At 39.6% G+C, this 18,487-nt stretch overlaps 2 protein-coding genes across 2 annotated transcripts; one reads left to right on the forward strand and one right to left on the reverse strand.

Moving 5' to 3' along the window:
• The first annotated feature begins 1,545 nt into the window (after nt 1-1,545).
• Nucleotides 1,546-10,647, forward strand: LOC306695143 (nucleotide sugar transporter SLC35D2-like). The gene is made up of 12 exons (XM_079158297.1): nt 1,546-1,695; nt 1,835-1,868; nt 2,221-2,307; nt 2,398-2,465; nt 3,719-3,790; nt 3,951-4,019; nt 4,270-4,372; nt 4,980-5,072; nt 5,589-5,656; nt 5,900-5,978; nt 6,068-6,150; nt 8,972-10,647. Exons 1-12 carry the CDS (start codon nt 1,592-1,594, stop codon nt 9,075-9,077), a joined length of 966 nt encoding a protein of 321 aa, XP_079014423.1. The 5' UTR covers nt 1,546-1,591; the 3' UTR covers nt 9,078-10,647.
• Nucleotides 10,648-11,457: 810 nt separating this feature from the next.
• LOC306695115 (transmembrane protein 205) lies at nt 11,458-14,815 on the reverse strand. The gene is made up of 4 exons (XM_079158260.1): nt 14,729-14,815; nt 13,706-13,994; nt 13,387-13,550; nt 11,458-13,301 (listed from the first exon to the last, which is right to left on the reverse strand). Exons 2-4 carry the CDS (start codon nt 13,803-13,805, stop codon nt 12,999-13,001), a joined length of 567 nt encoding a protein of 188 aa, XP_079014386.1. The 5' UTR covers nt 13,806-13,994; nt 14,729-14,815; the 3' UTR covers nt 11,458-12,998.
• Nucleotides 14,816-18,487: the final 3,672 nt, after the last annotated feature.

Below are 18,487 nucleotides of genomic sequence, written 5' to 3' on the forward strand. Positions count from 1 at the left end.
AATCTTTACGATCACGTTTGGCTTTGTTATAACTCAAAGCTGAGCGTCCTCACTTTGTCCTCGTTTCTAAACTCTCATAAATTAGACAAATACATTTTATTCAGAGGTTTGCTGAAATGTTCAGTGGAGTCATGTTCATATGACCCTGCAAGTTTAATAAAGATTGTTAACCGTACAGTTTTTGGGGAAATTTAAAGGGAAACTAGACCAAACTACTTGATCACATTAATAGTTTCCTCATATTTCATATAAAAAACATGAATAGGTTTGCCTAGATTTTCAAGTCCTCTTCAGATATTCTCTGACTACAACTATGAGAAAAATCACCTCAAAATAAAACGTTACAAAAAAATTATTTGATTTCAAAACTCTCATGAAATCGTTTTCTTCAGAGTTTTGTTGACATTGTGAATGCAACCCAGTTCAGGGTGACCCGCTATGTGACCCGGTAAACTGCTTTATGAAATGATTCGGCAGATACTCAAACACGTGGGAATTCATACCATTTGGTGTCAGTAAATGTTTTAAAACATGCTTTTTTCAGACCTATGTTGAGTTCAATTAAATCGGTTTCTCATGACATTGATGCATGGTGTCCAAACTGTCTCTCCTTCAAAATAACATACTGAAAAGTTACTGGAATCATTTTTCACTTGTTTAAAATTAGGAAATACAACATTTTCTGTAAAACTGAAATGGGAACAAGCGCTTGGTGTGAATACTACAGAGGAGGATGAACGGTTGAATATTTGGAACTCATAACAGTCTTCAACATCCTTGCGTACTTGGAGAGAACATTGTTGGAAGAATGTAATCAGATTCTTTAATACTCCCCAAATTACAAACAAATGTCTTGTCTATTGTCCAACCATGTTGGAGGAAATGTGGGCAGTAAATGTAGACCACTCCCATGTAGTTTGGGTATGTCTGGAAATTGTACAGTTTTGGGGAAATGTCCATATGGTTATCGTAAAAATTCCGGGCTATGATATACCTAAGTCATGTATGTTTCTCTACTTTGGTAATGACAGCAGATATCGGGTTAAGAGAAGACGGGTATCTGCTGAAAATGTTGCTAGCAGCTTGTAAGAAGGCTATTACGAAGAGATGGCACAAGGCAGAAGCTCCATCACAAGAGCTGAACATTGTGAATGAAATGTATGATATGGAACTGTTACCTCACAGAATCAGAGCTCAAGAGGAGCGATGTCGTGAGACGTGGGAGAAATGGACAATGTTTACATGTCAACGATAAGACAAGATAAGAACCCCTGAATATTGATCAGGATGTATCATGCGTTTGAGGGGACAGAGCAATCCAGAACCTTTTTTTATATTATTTATTTATTTATTTATTTATTTATTTATTTATTTATTTAATACAATATATACATTTTATTTTATTTAGCATGAAAGAAGGTTCAATTATTTTAAAGCTCTGTGATAATCAGATTTGAGGCCCCCACCGCGTGCGCATGCGCGGTGTCTGTTGCTGTGCGCATGCGCCTTGTGTATGTATGTGTAGCCAGTGGAGTGATGATGGCAGAGGAAGAAGAGTCGACGCTCACAGAGGAATGAGCACTCGTCGGGGATGGCGGACAAACCTCTGTTTGTGAAGCTGGTCGCCGCTGGATTCTATGGTGTGAGCTCGTTCTTCATCGTCGTGGTGAACAAGAGCGTCCTCACCAACTACAGGTGACGTTATGGCTAACTCCTAACGGTTCTAACGGTTAGCGAGCTGTATTTTAAACCAGTGTTGTGTGTGTGTGTTAGCTACACTGTTAGCTACAGGGTGCTATGTTAACGTGAACTAACAGTCCCAACTCTTTTACAGGTTCCCTTCTTCAATATGCGTCGGAATTGGACAAGTAAGACAAATGCAACTTATATGTATACATATGTATATGTATATGTTTAATTATATAGTTATAGATATATATAAAATGCTTTTCCTGCACAGTTTTTTAAAATTCTTTATTACAAACAAACATCACTACCTGAAAGCAGGCAAAGATGAAGTATACTACATGTATTCTGTCTGTATATAGCGTTGTGGATTTTGTACTTTATTACTTATTTAATATTCTTTACTGTCTTATTACTTATTTATAATACTTGTTTTGATCTTGTTTTTTTTACTATGTAAATGTCCCTAGTAAAGGATAATCTTATTTGATCTTATCTTAGCTTAAGTCTTTTCCTTTTTGAATGTGTGTGCAGATGTTGGCCACAGTGGTCGTGCTGTGGGTGGGCAAGGCATCGAGGGTGATCACCTTCCCAGACTGCGATGAGACCATACCTCGCAAGGTGAGCGAGTCCACCTATTGGTCCATCGATCAATGAAGAAATGACTTCCCCTTCACCGTTTACTCATGTATGTTTCCTTTGTTCGTACAGACGTTCCCTCTGCCTCTCCTCTATGTGGGAAATCAAATCACGGGTCTGTTTGGAACCAAAAGGCTGAAGTGAGTCCTCATCTCTAAACCTCTTTATGACGGTTAAAGGGAAGTTATTTAAATGTCGTTATGAGCTCGTTGGGTTCTTTATTTTCCGTCCCGGTGGAATCTCGGCTTGCAGCAGAGCGCAGATAAACACAGAGTGCTTTTTAAATGGACATGAATAACCCGTCTATGATCAGAACATAAGGCTACATAAAAGGGTTATTCATGTCCACGTAAACACACTCACCGACTGCACAACCGTACAAGGCTCAACACTAACTTTTAAAAATGGTTTGCCAGGCTGGCAACATGGCATTTATAGTCGACTTATATTTTGAGTGTTTAAGATACTTTGCAGTTATGCGTCAGCTTGATAATGGAAAACTGGTGTCAGTGGGTGTGCCGGCTCCTGCAGCCTTCACTGTGCTATGTCCTTGAGCTCCAGAGCTCCTCTATCCTCGTGGTTCTGTAGGTTCTGCTACGTTGAACTAGTGACTTGGATGTGTCACGTTTTGAGGTGTCGTGCTCTGCGGTATCATGTTTCTGTCCGGCTCAAAGATGCCGGGATGGATACTTCATACATTTCCTTTTAGTTTTTCCTCCTGGTTCTTTGTTTGTTAAATCCATTTGATCGTGAAGTTGAGGGGTTAGTCGAACTTCTTCACAGTCAAACAACTTAGTTTGTTTCGCCATGAGTAAACGCACCAACTGATCATTACTGTTAACAGCATTTGTTTTATTAGAAATGTATTTTGGGTTGCGCTGTTTGCTGTCCCTATTTTCTTTATGTTGAACCAAGAGTTGGTTACCAATTTCTCAAAATGTTTGTCAATGGCAACCTGGAAACCCTTACTGTCGATCCCTGCTGTACAACAATAAAGTCTAGAAAAGGATGTAAAACATTGTGAATGCTAAAAGATACTATTGGATAAGATAAAGTGCTAAGTGTGAGCAAAAAGTGCAAGGTAACAATTACCGTTTGTGCAAATAAAGCATGTTTATTGCACTGGGGACGAAGGAGAATTTAAATCTATTGCGTTTTACTCTGTGAAACCTGTACTTCCTGTCTGAAAGGAGAAGATCTAATGCCTCAAGCGGAGGATAATCTGGGCTTCCTAAAGTCGATCCTGTCTTCCTAAACAATGTCACCCAATCTTTTTCTTGTGTTGGACATTGAGGATCCAAGTTAAAGGGTTAAAACTGACTCAATGAGAGATCACTGGGCGCTGCTGTTGATGTTTGGCCGAGTTAAAGCAGTTTGTGTCCTCTTCCACCAGCCTGCCGATGTTTACCGTCCTCCGGAGGTTCTCCATCTTGTTCACGATGCTGGCTGAGGGAATTCTGCTCAAGTAAGATGGCAAACACTGATGACCCATTTTCTCAGTCGTTCACTGGTTCCTTTTCTTACTCAGCGGGACCCCGAGCTCCTCGCCTTTGCACTGTACAGGAGGCTTTTTATTGGCAGCCGGATAGAATTTCATTGCTCTGCTGTCTTTGACCTTTTGGCAGGAAGAAATTCTCCAGGCCCGTCCAGCTGACGGTATTTACAATGATCCTCGGGGCGTTCATAGCCGCAAGGTGAGTCCTGCTGCATCCAGGTGTCTCTGCTGTTAACCACACCAGACTTCCCTTCACTACAAAGGGTTTACCTGCCCTGATTTATGTACTCACCTAAGTGATGTTGACTTAAGGGTCATTACACACATGTTGTATATCTGTAGTTGAAGGAGCCCCGCTGACACTAAACATGCCACAGGCCGAGTCGTTGGTGACAGAACTCTTATTTACTTCCCCTACACTTTCTAATCCTCTCATCTCTTGTCCGTAGTGCCGACTTGTCGTTCGACCTGCAGGGCTACGTGTTCATCCTCCTGAACGACGTGCTGACTGCAGCCAACGGAGCCTACGTGAAACAAAAATTAGACGCCAAGGTATGTGGCAGCGCCGTCTGATGAATGGTGACCATTGTCGGGGCCCGGTGCTGTTTTTGGCATTGAGCTGAATGTAGAGAACCTCAACTGTCCTTAAATGTCTGGCTTAAAGGTACTCTGTGTTCTCAAACACCCACGAGCCGCTTCTTCTCATTCCCCACTAAGTTGATTTGATTACCACTGTTTTAAATCTTGTTTTTGGTTTAACTGCAAGGTTAATGGCAGTCTGCCCGTTGAATCTGAAACGTCGTGTAGCTCGTTTTACTCGTTTTCTACGTCACATGAGCGGCTCTGCTCTCACATTACAGCAGACGCTGAACTGGATCCAATTTTAGTCTGTGATGTCTGCAGAGCACCGTGTGTGTGTGTGTGTGTGTGTGTGTAAGAGAGAGATATTATTGTGAGGCAGTGAAAGACGGAGCCACGTGCAGCAGAGAATCGGTCGGTTCTAGGCGGTGCAGCGGGCCGACCATGCTGCATGACATCGGCATGCTAGTTAGTGAGGAATGCACTGGAGGATTTGTGAATAACCCTCTCTGTTCTGTTCTGGCTCCGTTTATTATTTTAACGTCCCTGCCCATCTGTTTCTATGCGCTCTCTCCTACAGGAGTTGGGGAAATATGGATTGCTGTATTATAATGCATTATTTATGATCGTTCCCACTGTGCTGTTGGCTCACGTGACTGGAGATATGCAGAAGGTGAGTAGTTTGACTTCTCTTTAAGCACTAATTTCTCATTTAATTCCATGAAACCTCCAAACATCCTAAATTCATGGAAGATTTGGGTTAAAACCATAAACTGTCTTTGTGCTGATCAGTTATTTACTAGTTGAAGTGAGTGCACATGTGTGTCCGCATGGCCGTAAACATGGGCGGTCTGTTAGTTGGTCATTGTTGGCAGAGACCTTCTGGTTTGCCCAGCTGGGGCCCAGCAGCCAGAGAGGCACAAAGCTGCTATTATGCTCCTGGTGGAGTTATTACAGCAGCACCCACAGCCCCACAACCTCACACTGCTACCTTTTTAAAGCTTTTAGACACTCTGTGTAGAATTTGTAAGTATGCTAATGTTAGTTCCACAAGGAATTACTTCAATTTTTTACTAAACAAACTGAATATTTTGAACTGAAATGATTGTAAATGCATAATTATTATTATATGCCTTGTGTGTTTTCTACTCGTAGCATTCTGTTGCTAATGCTGCGCTTCTCTTCTCAGGCGGTGGAATATGACGGTTGGTCAGATATGTTTTTCCTCACCCTGTTCATCCTCTCTTGCATCATGGGGTAAGAATACGAGCCGACGCTTATTTGTGACGTGCATGCATGCACAAGGATTGTGTTTTGTGCCAGCGTTGAACATCCGGATAGTAACAGATATTTGTCATTATTCTACCTGAGAAGTCTAGATTCTGGGCCTTGGCTCACAATGAGCCTTTGTCTACCGCGTTGCGTTAACATTGTGAAACCTTGACTTGGTGCTGGAACATGAGTCGTGCTTATTAATATGATGACGTGGTTGTTTTGCAGGTTTGTTCTGATGTATTCCACCGTGCTCTGTACACAATACAACTCTGCATTAACCACTACGATCGTGGGCTGCATCAAGGTACGCTGTGGATTTGTGTGAAGTAATAACTGAATGCACTAAAAGAAGAAGAAAGAACTTAGTTTAATTCATACTTTGTTTATTTGCAGAATGTTCTGGTGACGTACATTGGGATGGTGTTCAGTGGAGACTACATCTTCTCTTGGACTAACTTCATCGGTTTGAATATCAGGTATACAATGTTTATTTTCTCATTCATGCTGAAATGTTTACTTGTCTTTATAGATAAATACATTTTGTCCGATACACCCAAGGACGGCCCAAGTAGTTTTTCACAGTTGTCGATGCAGAATGTCTCCCCTGGCTGGCTACTTTCTCTCTCTCCCTCTCTGGCTGGCTACTTTCTCTCTCTCCCTCTCTGGCTGGCTACTTTCTCTCTCTCCCTCTCTGGCTGGCTACTTTCTCTCTCTCCCTCTCTGGCTGGCTACTTTCTCTCTCTCCCCCTCTGGCTGGATGGCTACTTTCTCTCTCTCCTCCCTGGCTGGGAGGATACTCCATATCCTTGTGGAAAGCTCTGCTCAAATATCTCCACAGTGATTGGTTGGTTTTGTCACACAGCTCGTGGTGCGTCAGACCGATTCTCTCTGAGCTGTGGACTCCTAAAGGTCTCCTTTGATCAAAGAGAAACGCTGACACGGATATCACAGATTCTAATTCAATCAGCTCCAGGAGTTCATATGTGCATGATGGATCTTGTTTAGAAATGTGATGACTGATGATGTGCTGCAACATGTTCAACTTCACTCTGAAAGAACCCATGACGACTTATTTTTCTGTTAAAGACCTTTTCTGTTAGTGTGAGGAAAGAGAAGACTGTAAGTCATCAAAGTGAGAAACTACTTAGTGAGAAATAATGACTTGGTGTCTGAAAATCATGAGAAGATTTCTCAAATTTCAAAAACCATTATCATGTAAAAGTTTCCTGTTATTTTGAGATACTAACCCGATATTTTGAGAAAGTTTCTTATTGTTTCTAGACCGTAAGTCATGTATCTAGACCTTAAGTCATGTTTCTAGACCTTAAGTCATTGTTTCTAGACTTTAAGTCATTGTTTCTAGACTTTAAGTCATGTTTTTAGACCTTAAGTCATTGTTTCTAGACTTTAAGTCATGTATCTAGACCTTAAGTCATGTTTCTAGACCTTAAGTCATTGTTTCTAGACCTTAAGTCATTGTTTCTAGACTTTAAGTCATTGTTTCTAGACTTTAAGTCATGTTTCTAGACCTTAAGTCATTGTTTCTAGACTTTAAGTCATGTATCTAGACCTTAAGTCATGTTTCTAGACCTTAAGTCATTGTTTCTAGACTTTAAGTCATGTATCTAGACCTTAAGTCATGTTTCTAGACCTTAAGTCATTGTTTCTAGACTTTAAGTCATGTATCTAGACCTTAAGTCATTGTTTCTAGACTTTAAGTCATTGTTTCTAGACCTTAAGTCATTGTTTCTAGACCTTAAGTCATTGTTTCTAGACTTTAAGTCATTGTTTCTAGACTTTAAGTCATGTATCTAGACCTTAAGTCATTGTTTCTAGACCTTAAGTCATTGTTTCTAGACCTTAAGTCATTGTTTCTAGACTTTAAGTCATTGTTTCTAGACCTTAAGTCATTGTTTCTAGACTTTAAGTCATTGTTTCTAGACTTTAAGTCATGTATCTAGACCTTAAGTCATTGTTTCTAGACTTTAAGTCATTGTTTCTATACTTTAAGTCATGTATCTAGACCTTAAGTCATTGTTTCTAGACTTTAAGTCATTGTTTCTATACTTTAAGTCATTGTTTCTAGACCTTAAGTCATGTATCTAGACCTTAAGTCATTGTTTCTAGACCGTAGGTCATTGTTTCTAGACTTTAAGTCATGTATCTAGACCTTAAGTCATTGTTTCTAGACTTTAAGTCATTGTTTCTAGACCGTAGGTCATTGTTTCTAGACTTTAAGTCATGTATCTAGACCTTAAGTCATTGTTTCTAGACTTTAAGTCATTGTTTCTATACTTTAAGTCATGTATCTAGACCTTAAGTCATTGTTTCTAGACTTTAAGTCATTGTTTCTATACTTTAAGTCATTGTTTCTAGACCTTAAGTCATGTATCTAGACCTTAAGTCATTGTTTCTAGACTGTAAGTCATTGTTTCTATACTTTAAGTCATGTATCTAGACCTTAAGTCATTGTTTCTAGACTTTAAGTCATTGTTTCTATACTTTAAGTCATTGTTTCTAGACCTTAAGTCATGTATCTAGACCTTAAGTCATTGTTTCTAGACCGTAGGTCATTGTTTCTAGACTTTAAGTCATGTATCTAGACCTTAAGTCATTGTTTCTAGACTTTAAGTCATTGTTTCTAGACCGTAGGTCATTGTTTCTAGACTTTAAGTCATGTATCTAGACCTTAAGTCATTGTTTCTAGACTTTAAGTCATTGTTTCTATACTTTAAGTCATGTATCTAGACCTTAAGTCATTGTTTCTAGACTTTAAGTCATTGTTTCTATACTTTAAGTCATTGTTTCTAGACCTTAAGTCATGTATCTAGACCTTAAGTCATTGTTTCTAGACTGTAAGTCATTGTTTCTATACTTTAAGTCATGTATCTAGACCTTAAGTCATTGTTTCTAGACCGTAGGTCATTGTTTCTAGACTTTAAGTCATTGTTTCTAGACCGTAGGTCATTGTTTCTAGACTTTAAGTCATTGTTTCTAGACCTTAAGTCATTGTTTCTAGACTTTAAGTCCTATTTTTAAAAAGGTTCTTATTATATTGAGATACTAAGTCATTTTGAGGTACAGAGAGTTATTATTTTTACCGTTTCTAGTTATTTTGAGATACTTAGTCATTATTTTCAGATACCAATATTTTCATTATTTGGAGAAAGTTATGTCATTATGATTTACAGGGTCTTCTTTTTATTCAAAACAGGACAAACATCTTATATTTCTTGATAGTTTGTCCTCCAGCGTGTTTTGTCTCCTCCCTCATGGTTTCTGTCTGTGTTGTTGCAGCATTGCCGGCAGCCTGGTTTACTCCTACATCACCCTCACAGAGGAGCAGTCCATCAAAGCCAGTGAGAACACCAAGCTGGACATCAAGGGCAAGGTGGTCGTATGAGAGACACACTGGATTCTGTTTTTACGCTGTTGAACGACAAAACTCTATTTTTAGTACGACTTGTATTTATGCAGTATTTTAGCATCAAAAGGCGTGTGATGGGGGGGCATCACCATCACTCTCCTCCAGAGGGATTGTGGGTAGGTTTTTAGATTGTTTTCTCTATAAAATATATATTTGTATTTTGATACTGTACGTGTGAGCATCGAGAAGAAGGGAAACATGGAACCAATAGTATTTATATCACAAGAGTTACTGACGTCGCTGAACGTTTACAGTTAAACGTTGGGATGATGTCATGTTTCCTGCAGACAGGAGTAAACGGCTGGAAATATCGGTTATTTAAAGGGATAGTTCGGACTGTTGGAAGTGATTTTGGTGTTTTAGTTTGGATTCATCAAAGTCAGACAACAACACAAACACAGTCACAGATGGAGGCAGCAGCAGAGCAGCAGCTCCTGTGTTGTGAGGTAGAATCAGTGTCTCAGTGAATGAGTCTGGTGTCTTTGTAGAGATCATAGAGAACAGCTTCAGTTCCCTCAGAAAGGTCTGTCTGACAGCACGGTGAAGAGGTGAACACATTCTAAATACAGCGTTCACTTCCACTGATAGACATTCTGTTAGGAGTCTAACATACGTCCACAGCAGAACATTACTCTGGTTCTATAAACTCATCTACTGCAGTAGAACCCTGACTGTGGAGGAGAACCTCACACACACACACACTTCTAAACATCTGAACTATCCCTTTAAGAATCAACGTGTACCCACGAATCATGGGACTATTAAATATTGGTTATTTTAAAGGCACAACCCTTATTTTATTTGTATTGCCTTTTCCGTTTTGCTGTTTACAAGGAATGTAACGTTAGATGCCTTCTAAGCGCAGTGAGTTGCACTGACACTGTCGTTGTCCGTTGTTTCAGTCTTTTAATACATTTTCTTTCTTTTTTTTGCGCGTACACTGTAATAAGCTTGTTACAGACGATCGGTGATCTATCCTCACCCTAAAAAACAACCAAAGAGGATGGCTGTCGGTTCCCATCGAGGATTGTGGCTTTAAATAAATGTCGCCGCCTCCTTTTTTTTTTCGGGAGATCATTTCAAGATTACAGTTTACATTTTGCTCCCTCAGTATTACAGAATGTTTGTTGGGCTGTAGCTGGTTCTCTGTGTGCATAATTAACGAACAGTTCTGGTTTGTTATTCGTAAAAGGAGATCCATTTGTCCTTTTTTTATTTTATTTTCTTGATACAATGTTATCGCACTTTTAACTGAGGTGCTCCTCAGAAGGGTGGAACTGAATACTCACCTCATTGTTGAGATTATTGTACGTTTCAGTTTTTTTTTTTTTAAGTATTACAAGAGACACGTGTTTTTCTAAAACTTTTAATAGTCGGGTACGAGAGAGATCTTTTTTTTTTTTTTTACATTTTTATCGACATCATTTTATATTTATTGTAGACTAATATTCATGTTGTAGGTGGAGTGGTTTGTGAACACAGTAAACATGGATTTGTAGCTGAAACACAATGATGTATTTTTACATTAAAAAAAAACTTCTATTTACATGATGCATTCATTTTGGTTTTGTTCAGGTTTTCATTTTAAAATACTGTTTTATTCAATCTCCTGTAATATCCAACTCTTTATTTATTTTTAGACCGTCTTTAAGAGTATTTATAATTATTTTGTTTCACGACGATTTTATCTGAAAATGACACCATATTGAGCTGAAGACGTCGTCATTCTTCTTATTTCCATATGTGAGTTCAGGGCAGTGTGACCCTGACCATCCACATCCATTTGTTTATTTGATAGATTGGTATAAAAATAACAGACGAAGAAGACTAAACATTGTGCAACACATCAATCTAAAAGTGATCCGTTCTGTTCAGTCAAAGTGGAATATATAGGGCACCCCCTTATTGCACGTGGTGGAACATTCCAATGTTTACTGACAGCAGTTTGTCTAAATGTGTTGTGTGGAAGCTCACGGCGCCCTCTAGTGGCGGCCGGGTGTCACTGTCAGCCCTCTGTGTAATAATATATTCATTTAAAGGTGCAAGACTCGTTCATAAAACAGCATATTTGACATTTCATAAAATTCAAACATTCTAAAATTGTACATTTCTAAAAGTGTTATTAAACCTCCACGTACACACATTGAGTATGCTATAAAGGGCTTCAAATTCTATACTGTCTGTCTCCCAAAATATGTAAGACTTGAAGCTAAGTCATAAATTCAACCTTTTAAAGATATTAAATCTAAATGTGTCGCTGCCCCACCAATCAGCAGCTCTGCTGCAGATACAATCAGAGTTAATTTGGTTTTGCCTGAGCAAATATTACAAATGAGAAGCTGAAGCACAATACTTAGAACAAGTTTTAATACAAAAAACAAAAACCAGCATGTTAAAACATTGACACAAACCCACAACCAACCCCTGACCTCACTTCAGACAACTGGCATTCAGTATTACATGATTATAACCCATTAATACACAAGCATAAATACCCTAAAATCCATGTACAATTACACAGCAATGCTTTTGTGTTCAAGCAGAAAACTGTCATGATTTGCATTACATTTCATTATTCATTTGACTGGCCGAGCCAACACAATAAAAAGGACGTGCACAGTTTAAAAACAGGTAATATTGCATCATTGTTTTTGGCACATAAATGCCTTCATCACTCCAGCCTGAACAAAAGAAAAAGTTTCTGAATAAATACTCAGCTGCCTCTGCTCTGCTCTCATAAGTGCTGTTAATGTACTCGTTTAACTTTGGTTTATGGACAAATATAATACAGCCAACACAAAGTAGAAGAGCTGAGAGCACAGAGAGGTTCAACAGTCTAAACCCGATCGTCTCTGCACACAAAACAAACGAACAGATATTCAAACAACAACCTGAGAACAGAACAAAGCTCCAGCTAAAGAACTCTAGAAAGTATTTGGCTTCTATTCCAGTCATGGCTGCGTATTTTGAGAACTAAGCAAACACATACTTGGGGAATTCAAGCTACAGACCAGACAGCTGTGTGAATATTTAAAGACGTGACGTGTAACGGAAGTCATACTGGGACGATCAGCGAAAGGGTCGATTGCAGAGATTTCATTCAGGTCTTCAAATAGACACGGAGCCCCGGAAGGGTTCCTCTCAGACCTACAGCTGCAAACTAACGCTAAAGTTCTGAAGCGTAAAGATGACTCCGTACTCCTATCCTCCTCATTACAGACGTTTAGTCGAAACGGACCCACATCATCTCAGCGAGTCTTCACAATTCTTTCTTTGTTGTTCAGTTGAAAGTGTTTGAACCGTTCAGTTTCACACCAGCAGCCAGCAGAACTAAAGACATGATAATGAACAAGCGTTCCTGCTCCTCAGGTGACCAACCTGTGACTGAACAAAGTATTGAAACTGCACCCAAACAGGAAGAGCCGGACTGAGCGGCTCCCTCAATGAAACATGCATTCCTTTTGAGCGGACATTTAAAAAAAAATATGAAGCACATTCCTGCTACTTATTGCTGTGGTGACTCCCGTACTGCATGTACAGTTTCTATTTATTTTGATTAAACAGCCCTCATGTTTAGGTTCCTGAAAGGCACCCTGTCGTACAGGCAGTGGGTGAAATATCAAACCGCCGCCTCAGCCACACTAGGTGAAAGGTGAGGCGTTACTCATTGCGTGTTCGGATTTGCCTCCCGACAACCTTTAAGAGAAATGCAGCTTTAATGACCCCGATTGTCTCAAAACCGCCAACTAAAGCACGGCGGCTGAATCCTTTCATTAACCCCCAACAAGGCTTACATGACTTTTTAATCTTATAACTAAGAAAGAGTGAGAAAGTATTCAATATATAAATTACTGCTTTGGTTTAAAAAAAAAAGGAGTGCAGCCGCTATGTGTCTGTTTAAAGCGTGCCGAGGTTCTCCGCCATGTAGCAGAGGCTGTAGAAGTTGCAGCCTATGCAGCAGAGGTTGCAGAGGGAGGACAGCAGCCTGTACAGCCACAGGCGGCTGCTCAGGTGTCGGTATTTGACGTCCGTCTCGCACAGCTTGGCGTACGCCTCGCGGTTCGACGACAGCCCGATGTCCTGACCCAGACCGCACGCCTGCTCGATGAGGTGCATGTCCGCCATGATCTCCGACGTCATCTGGCCGAACCACTGGGCGTTGACAGCCGCGACCGTCACCGACACGAAGAAGATGAAGATCTGGAGGAGGAGAAAGGAGAGTCGTGAGATTAACAGGAATAATAGATGTTTTTTTTTAACACAAATAAGGGACAGAAGGACTCACCTGAAAGGCTTCTCTGTCATCCAGCGTGTCGCTGGGGTGATACACAGCGTAGATGGTGAGGTTGAAGAAGGCACAGGCTGAACCCAGGTGGAGGTAAAACGGGACAAGGCGACTCTGGATGAACCCAAAGGTGTGTCTGTTCAGGTGGTTGTCCATCACGAAGCCTGAGCAGAAAAACACAACAACTCATTGGTGCTAACGAACAAACGGGGGGGGGGCTGGGCTACTATTACATGGCCTGAAATCTTCTGATCCAAAACCCAAATGCTTTATACAGAACGTCTACCTTGTGTTTCTAACTTTGTGTGTGTGTACCCACTTGAAATGAAGGTGACCCAAATCTGCATGCCCCAGTAGGTGGAGAGCAGCAGCAGCTGCAGCAGCTTCACTGTGACCGTGGGCTCCCCGTCAGTGGGCATGTTGTCTCCTCAGCCTCTCTCTCTCTCTCTCTCTCTCTCTCTCTCTCTCTCTCTCTCTCTCTCTCTCTCTCTCTCTCTCTCTCTCTCTCTCTCTCTCTCTCCTCCAGCCTGGACTCCACTGGAGTCTCCAAAAAACAGCACCGTCCTGGACCAGTGATGGAGGACACCTGATGCTCCTCTCCAGAAGCTCTGTGCAAAACATAAATCAATATGGTAAAGTACAGAAAGTGACAACATGAAACTTTAAAGTAAACAAACTGGGTATAAATGTGACTGCTAAGAGTGTTTTAACCCCAGTCGCATGCTGGTATGCAGACTGAAACGGAGTGTACTCATCCACACCTTTAGATAAGAACTACAGGAACACCTTGTGTTATCTAACTTCCCCAAATAAGTACAATGCACAGGTAAGATCAGTACAATGCACAGGTAAAATCAGTACAATGCACAGGTAAAAGCAGTACAATGCACAGGTAAAATCAGTACAGTGTAGGACACAGTGTACCCTGCACGAACTTGCGCAGACGTGCGCATCTCATCCATTTAATACTCACTAGTAACACGGCTAATTAAAAGTATTTAAATCTCAAAGTTTGCAGGTTTAAAATAAGATAAACAAACAGTGCTGAATTATTAAACACCTTGACAAACTGAGAGCAGCTAATGACTGACGAGGAGTCTTCAAAGTCACCTTCGCGAAGTGTTTCCTAAGCTAACGCCAGCTGTTGATACCCGTTAACGTTAGTTAGCAGAAGCTATAAAACTACACCGGCTAGCTGCTAGCGGTAGCTAAAGTTAACTTAGCGTCAGTTGGCTTCACTTACAGAACTGTTACTGTAGTTTCAGGTCACGGTCCTTAAAGTCAACAACCGTTAAAATGTATATTTTTTTAAACACAATAACTTTAATAGTTCAGAGTTTACCTGCGTTAATAACTCCGGACAGCTCGCTGCAGATGTCTTCTGACAGTATAAGCTCACCTGCTTGATAGTAAGTTAGCTGCTCTGCTAACTCACTTTGCGAGTAGTGAGTGTTGAGTCGCGGACGAGTCGTTCTTTTTGAACGACTCTGAGAGAGACAGCGAGAGAGAGACAGACAGACAGAGAGAGAGAGACACAGACAGACAGAGAGAGAGACAGAGAAAGACAGACACAGAGAAAGACAGACAGACAAAAGCGGGAGTGAATAAAAAGATAAAAATCTCACATTGCACTCAGCTGTGCGATAAAGAACCGAGAGCCGCTAACCCAGAACTCTGGTTCAGCGCTAGCACTGAGCCGTGAACAAAAATAACCGGTTCACTCGTCACTATTCGGAAGTCAGAGAGAAGCAGAGGAAGACGTTCAATGTGAGGAGGAGGAGCTAATGTTCACTTAACAGACTAATACCAATGACTTACCACACCTGGACTTTTTAGGGCCCGAGCACCGACGTAGTCGGAGCGGAGGACCTATTGTTTTTCTAATGTTTATTATTATTAGGGCCCGAGCACCGACAACGTCGGGTCCGCGAGGTCCCTATTGTATCTGTAGGAATTATTATTATACCCTATGATGAAAAACCGTTTAAGGGTATCTGACATGTCCCCAACCTCCCCATATTTGGCGAGCATATCAGGACTGCGGGAAATTTTTATATTTTATGGGTCCAATGCTCGAGCATACAAAATTACTCGCTAGCGCCACCTAGATAATGGAAAGGCAAGCCCCGACAGCCCGTAAGTCCAAATTACTTAAGATTTTACAGACATGAGCAACTGAATGAGCTCTACAAAAAATCCTCTTGGGACCCTAAGCTCCGCCTACCAACATTTTCCACCATTTTGAATTTTGTAAAAAAAAAAAGAAAATCACTTCTCGTAGACCCTGGGTCTGATTGGTACCAAATTTGCTGTGAATCATTATTGGATATATATCATCAAAAGTTATGAAAAGTTTCTTGATATCTTATTGCATTAAGAATATATGGACCAATGAATTTCATGAGGAGTTGGCCTTCTACAGCAATATATATAACTTCAAAACCATGTGGCTTATCATCACGAAATCTGTAGCATATGTTCACATTGTGTCCTGTAACATACCCTCAAATTTTTATTCCATACAACCACTAGGGGCCGATGCAGTAATACTCCCATTTCTTTGCATTTTGAGGCATTTTTCATAGTTTTCAGGCATTGTACTTTAACGAACTCCTCCCACAGAATTTATACAATCAACTTCAAATTTGGTCAAGATGATCTAAAGACATTAATGATGAAAAGTTACTGAAATGGTGTACTGACATTGAACGACCTTCGTTTTATGTGGCGCCCATGTCAGGCACATTTCGTGCCGTTCGCCATGAAAGAGGAAGTTGTTGTAACTACAAGGTACTTTATTCAATCTGCCCCAAACTTGTTTTGCATGATGCTGGTCCAGGCCTGAACACATCTCCATGCCAACATTTTCACAAAGTCATAGCGCCACCTACTGGCACAAGGAAGGTGTCATAGGTGATGGAAATAAATATTTCATATGCTTTTTGGCTGGACCCTTTCAAACAAACTGTTCAGTGAATTATGTGCAAATGCAGTAAAGAAAAGAATTTAATGATGAAACCCAATTGTGTTTTTTCAGTTTGTTCTACCGGGGTTAAAGTCGAAAAACAGTCAAAAAAGTCATTCAATCAGGAGAGACTTCATTAGAATTTCACAATAATTTATTACACATTGTACAAATGTGAATAGTGCAACGTCTTTGGCGATTGGACTCCATCCTGAAGGAAGACAATCGATGTTGATGAAGGGAGTTGCTGCAGAGTTATAAACAGCATAGTATAGGATGACGAAAAAAGTCATGAAAAAGTCAGTGTACCATATCGAAAAGTCATAACTTTACTTAAGTTACTTTATTTTTAAAGTTGCTTTTTTAGTTACTTTACTTTTAAAGTTACTTTTTTAGTTACTTTACTTTTTTAGTTACTTTTAAAGTTACTTTACTTTTAAAGTTACTTTTTTAGTTACTTTACTTTTAAAGTTACTTAGTTACTTTTTTAGTTACTTTACTTTTAAAGTTACTTTTTTAGTTACTTTACTTTTAAAGTTACTTTTTTAGTTACTTTACTTTTTTAGTTACTTTACTTCTAAAGTTACTTTACTTTTTTAGTTACTTTTAAAGTTACTTTACTTTTTTAGTTACTTTTTTAGTTACTTTACTTTTAAAGTTACTTTTTTAGTTACTTTACTTTTTTAGTTACTTTTTTAGTTACTTTACTTTTAAAGTTACTTTTTTAGTTACTTTACTTTTAAAGTTACTTTTTTAGTTACTTTACTTTTAAAGTTACTTTTTTAGTTACTTTACTTTTAAAGTTACTTTTTAGTTACTTTACTTTTTTAGTTACTTTTAAAGTTACTTTACTTTTAAAGTTACTTTTTTAGTTACTTTACTTTTAAAGTTACTTTTTTAGTTACTTTACTTTTTTAGTTACTTTTTTAGTTACTTTACTTTTAAAGTTACTTTTTTAGTTACTTTACTTTTTTAGTTACTTTTTTAGTTATTTTACTTTTAAAGTTACTTTTTTAGTTACTTTATTTTTATTTGAAAAACTCTTATTCCGTATCTCTATAGTGTTGATTCAGAGTAAGCACTGCATTAATTACAACACCTTGCACATTTGGAAAACCAAAACTACACATATCTTTAATTTCAACCAACATATAAACAGTACAGTACACTACCTTACAGGTTTGGCGAATAGAAGTCTGTGTTCAGTGCATAATGTGCATGGCATGGGAGAAGATACATTCATCACCAGGTTGACCACAGCTGGCCGCTTCACTCCTCTGTGTCGGAGCTGTCTGCTGCGTCGGTGTTGTGGGTCAGCATGTAGTTGTCGATGGAGGGGCAGTTGTGGATGGAGTAACGCAGACGCTCAGCGAGGATGGCCTGGCTCGTGTAAGGGGGCAGGCGAAACAGGAAGAAGCAGGTCTGTGCAGTAGGGAGGCCGTTGACGGGCTGTAGGACATGATAGGGGCAAAAAGTTTAGTAGTTTGTACTATTGATATGTTTGCCCTCGTCAACAGGCTCGTTATTTCCGTTAGCGATGACCTCACCCTATCAACCTTGATGATTTGGAACTTCTGCGTGATATCAGCTGAGTTGGAAAGCAACCTGGACCGGCCAGAGACGAAACGGAGGAAAAGCACTCGCTCCTCATTGGTGAACTCCTCCAGGCTACCTAATGTTCATCAGGCCTTATCCCGCCTTTCTGTCCTGCTGTAAAACTGTCACCATACTCTCCTGATATCAAAGCCTTTTTGTACTACTGCACCTGACCTGCATATAGTTTGATTTATTTTAGGTACTGAAGTTGTAAAAGTTCCTTTTAAAAGAAAATGCCTTTTGTAAATAGTAATTACTGCAATTTAAATATTTTCCTTTATTGTTTTTATATTATGCATAGAAGAACATGAAAGTGTATTTTATTACAGACGTATTGTTTTTACCTTGTTTTCATCGGTCAGTTTATGTATTGGATGCTTCTGGACTTCCGTGTGTTCAGTGAATTATGTGCAAATGCAGTAAAGAAAAGAATTTAATGATGAAACCCAATTGTGTTTTTTCACTTTGTTCTACTGGGGTTAAAGTCGAAAAACAGTCAAAAAAGTCATTCAATCAGGAGAGACTTCATTAGAATTTCAC

This window comes from Pholis gunnellus, assembly GCF_910591455.1.
Source record: "Pholis gunnellus genome assembly, chromosome: 4".
Classification (NCBI taxonomy): Eukaryota; Metazoa; Chordata; class Actinopteri; order Perciformes; family Pholidae; genus Pholis; species Pholis gunnellus.

Bases quoted from the DNA above. Each gene is read 5' to 3' on its own strand.
- LOC306695143 (XM_079158297.1), top strand. From the start codon at position 1,592: ATGGCGGACAAACCTCTGTTTGTGAAGCTGGTCGCCGCTGGATTCTAT. The intron at 5,073-5,588 runs GTGAGTAGTTTG...TTCTCTTCTCAG, and splicing joins TGACTGGAGATATGCAGAAG to GCGGTGGAATATGACGGTTG. The intron at 5,979-6,067 runs GTACGCTGTGGA...GTTTATTTGCAG, and splicing joins CGATCGTGGGCTGCATCAAG to AATGTTCTGGTGACGTACAT.
- LOC306695115 (XM_079158260.1), bottom strand. From the start codon at position 13,805: ATGCCCACTGACGGGGAGCCCACGGTCACAGTGAAGCTGCTGCAGCTG. The intron at 13,551-13,705 runs GTGGGTACACAC...TTTTCTGCTCAG, and splicing joins TTGGGTCACCTTCATTTCAA to GCTTCGTGATGGACAACCAC. The intron at 13,302-13,386 runs GTGAGTCCTTCT...CTCCTCCTCCAG, and splicing joins ATGACAGAGAAGCCTTTCAG to ATCTTCATCTTCTTCGTGTC.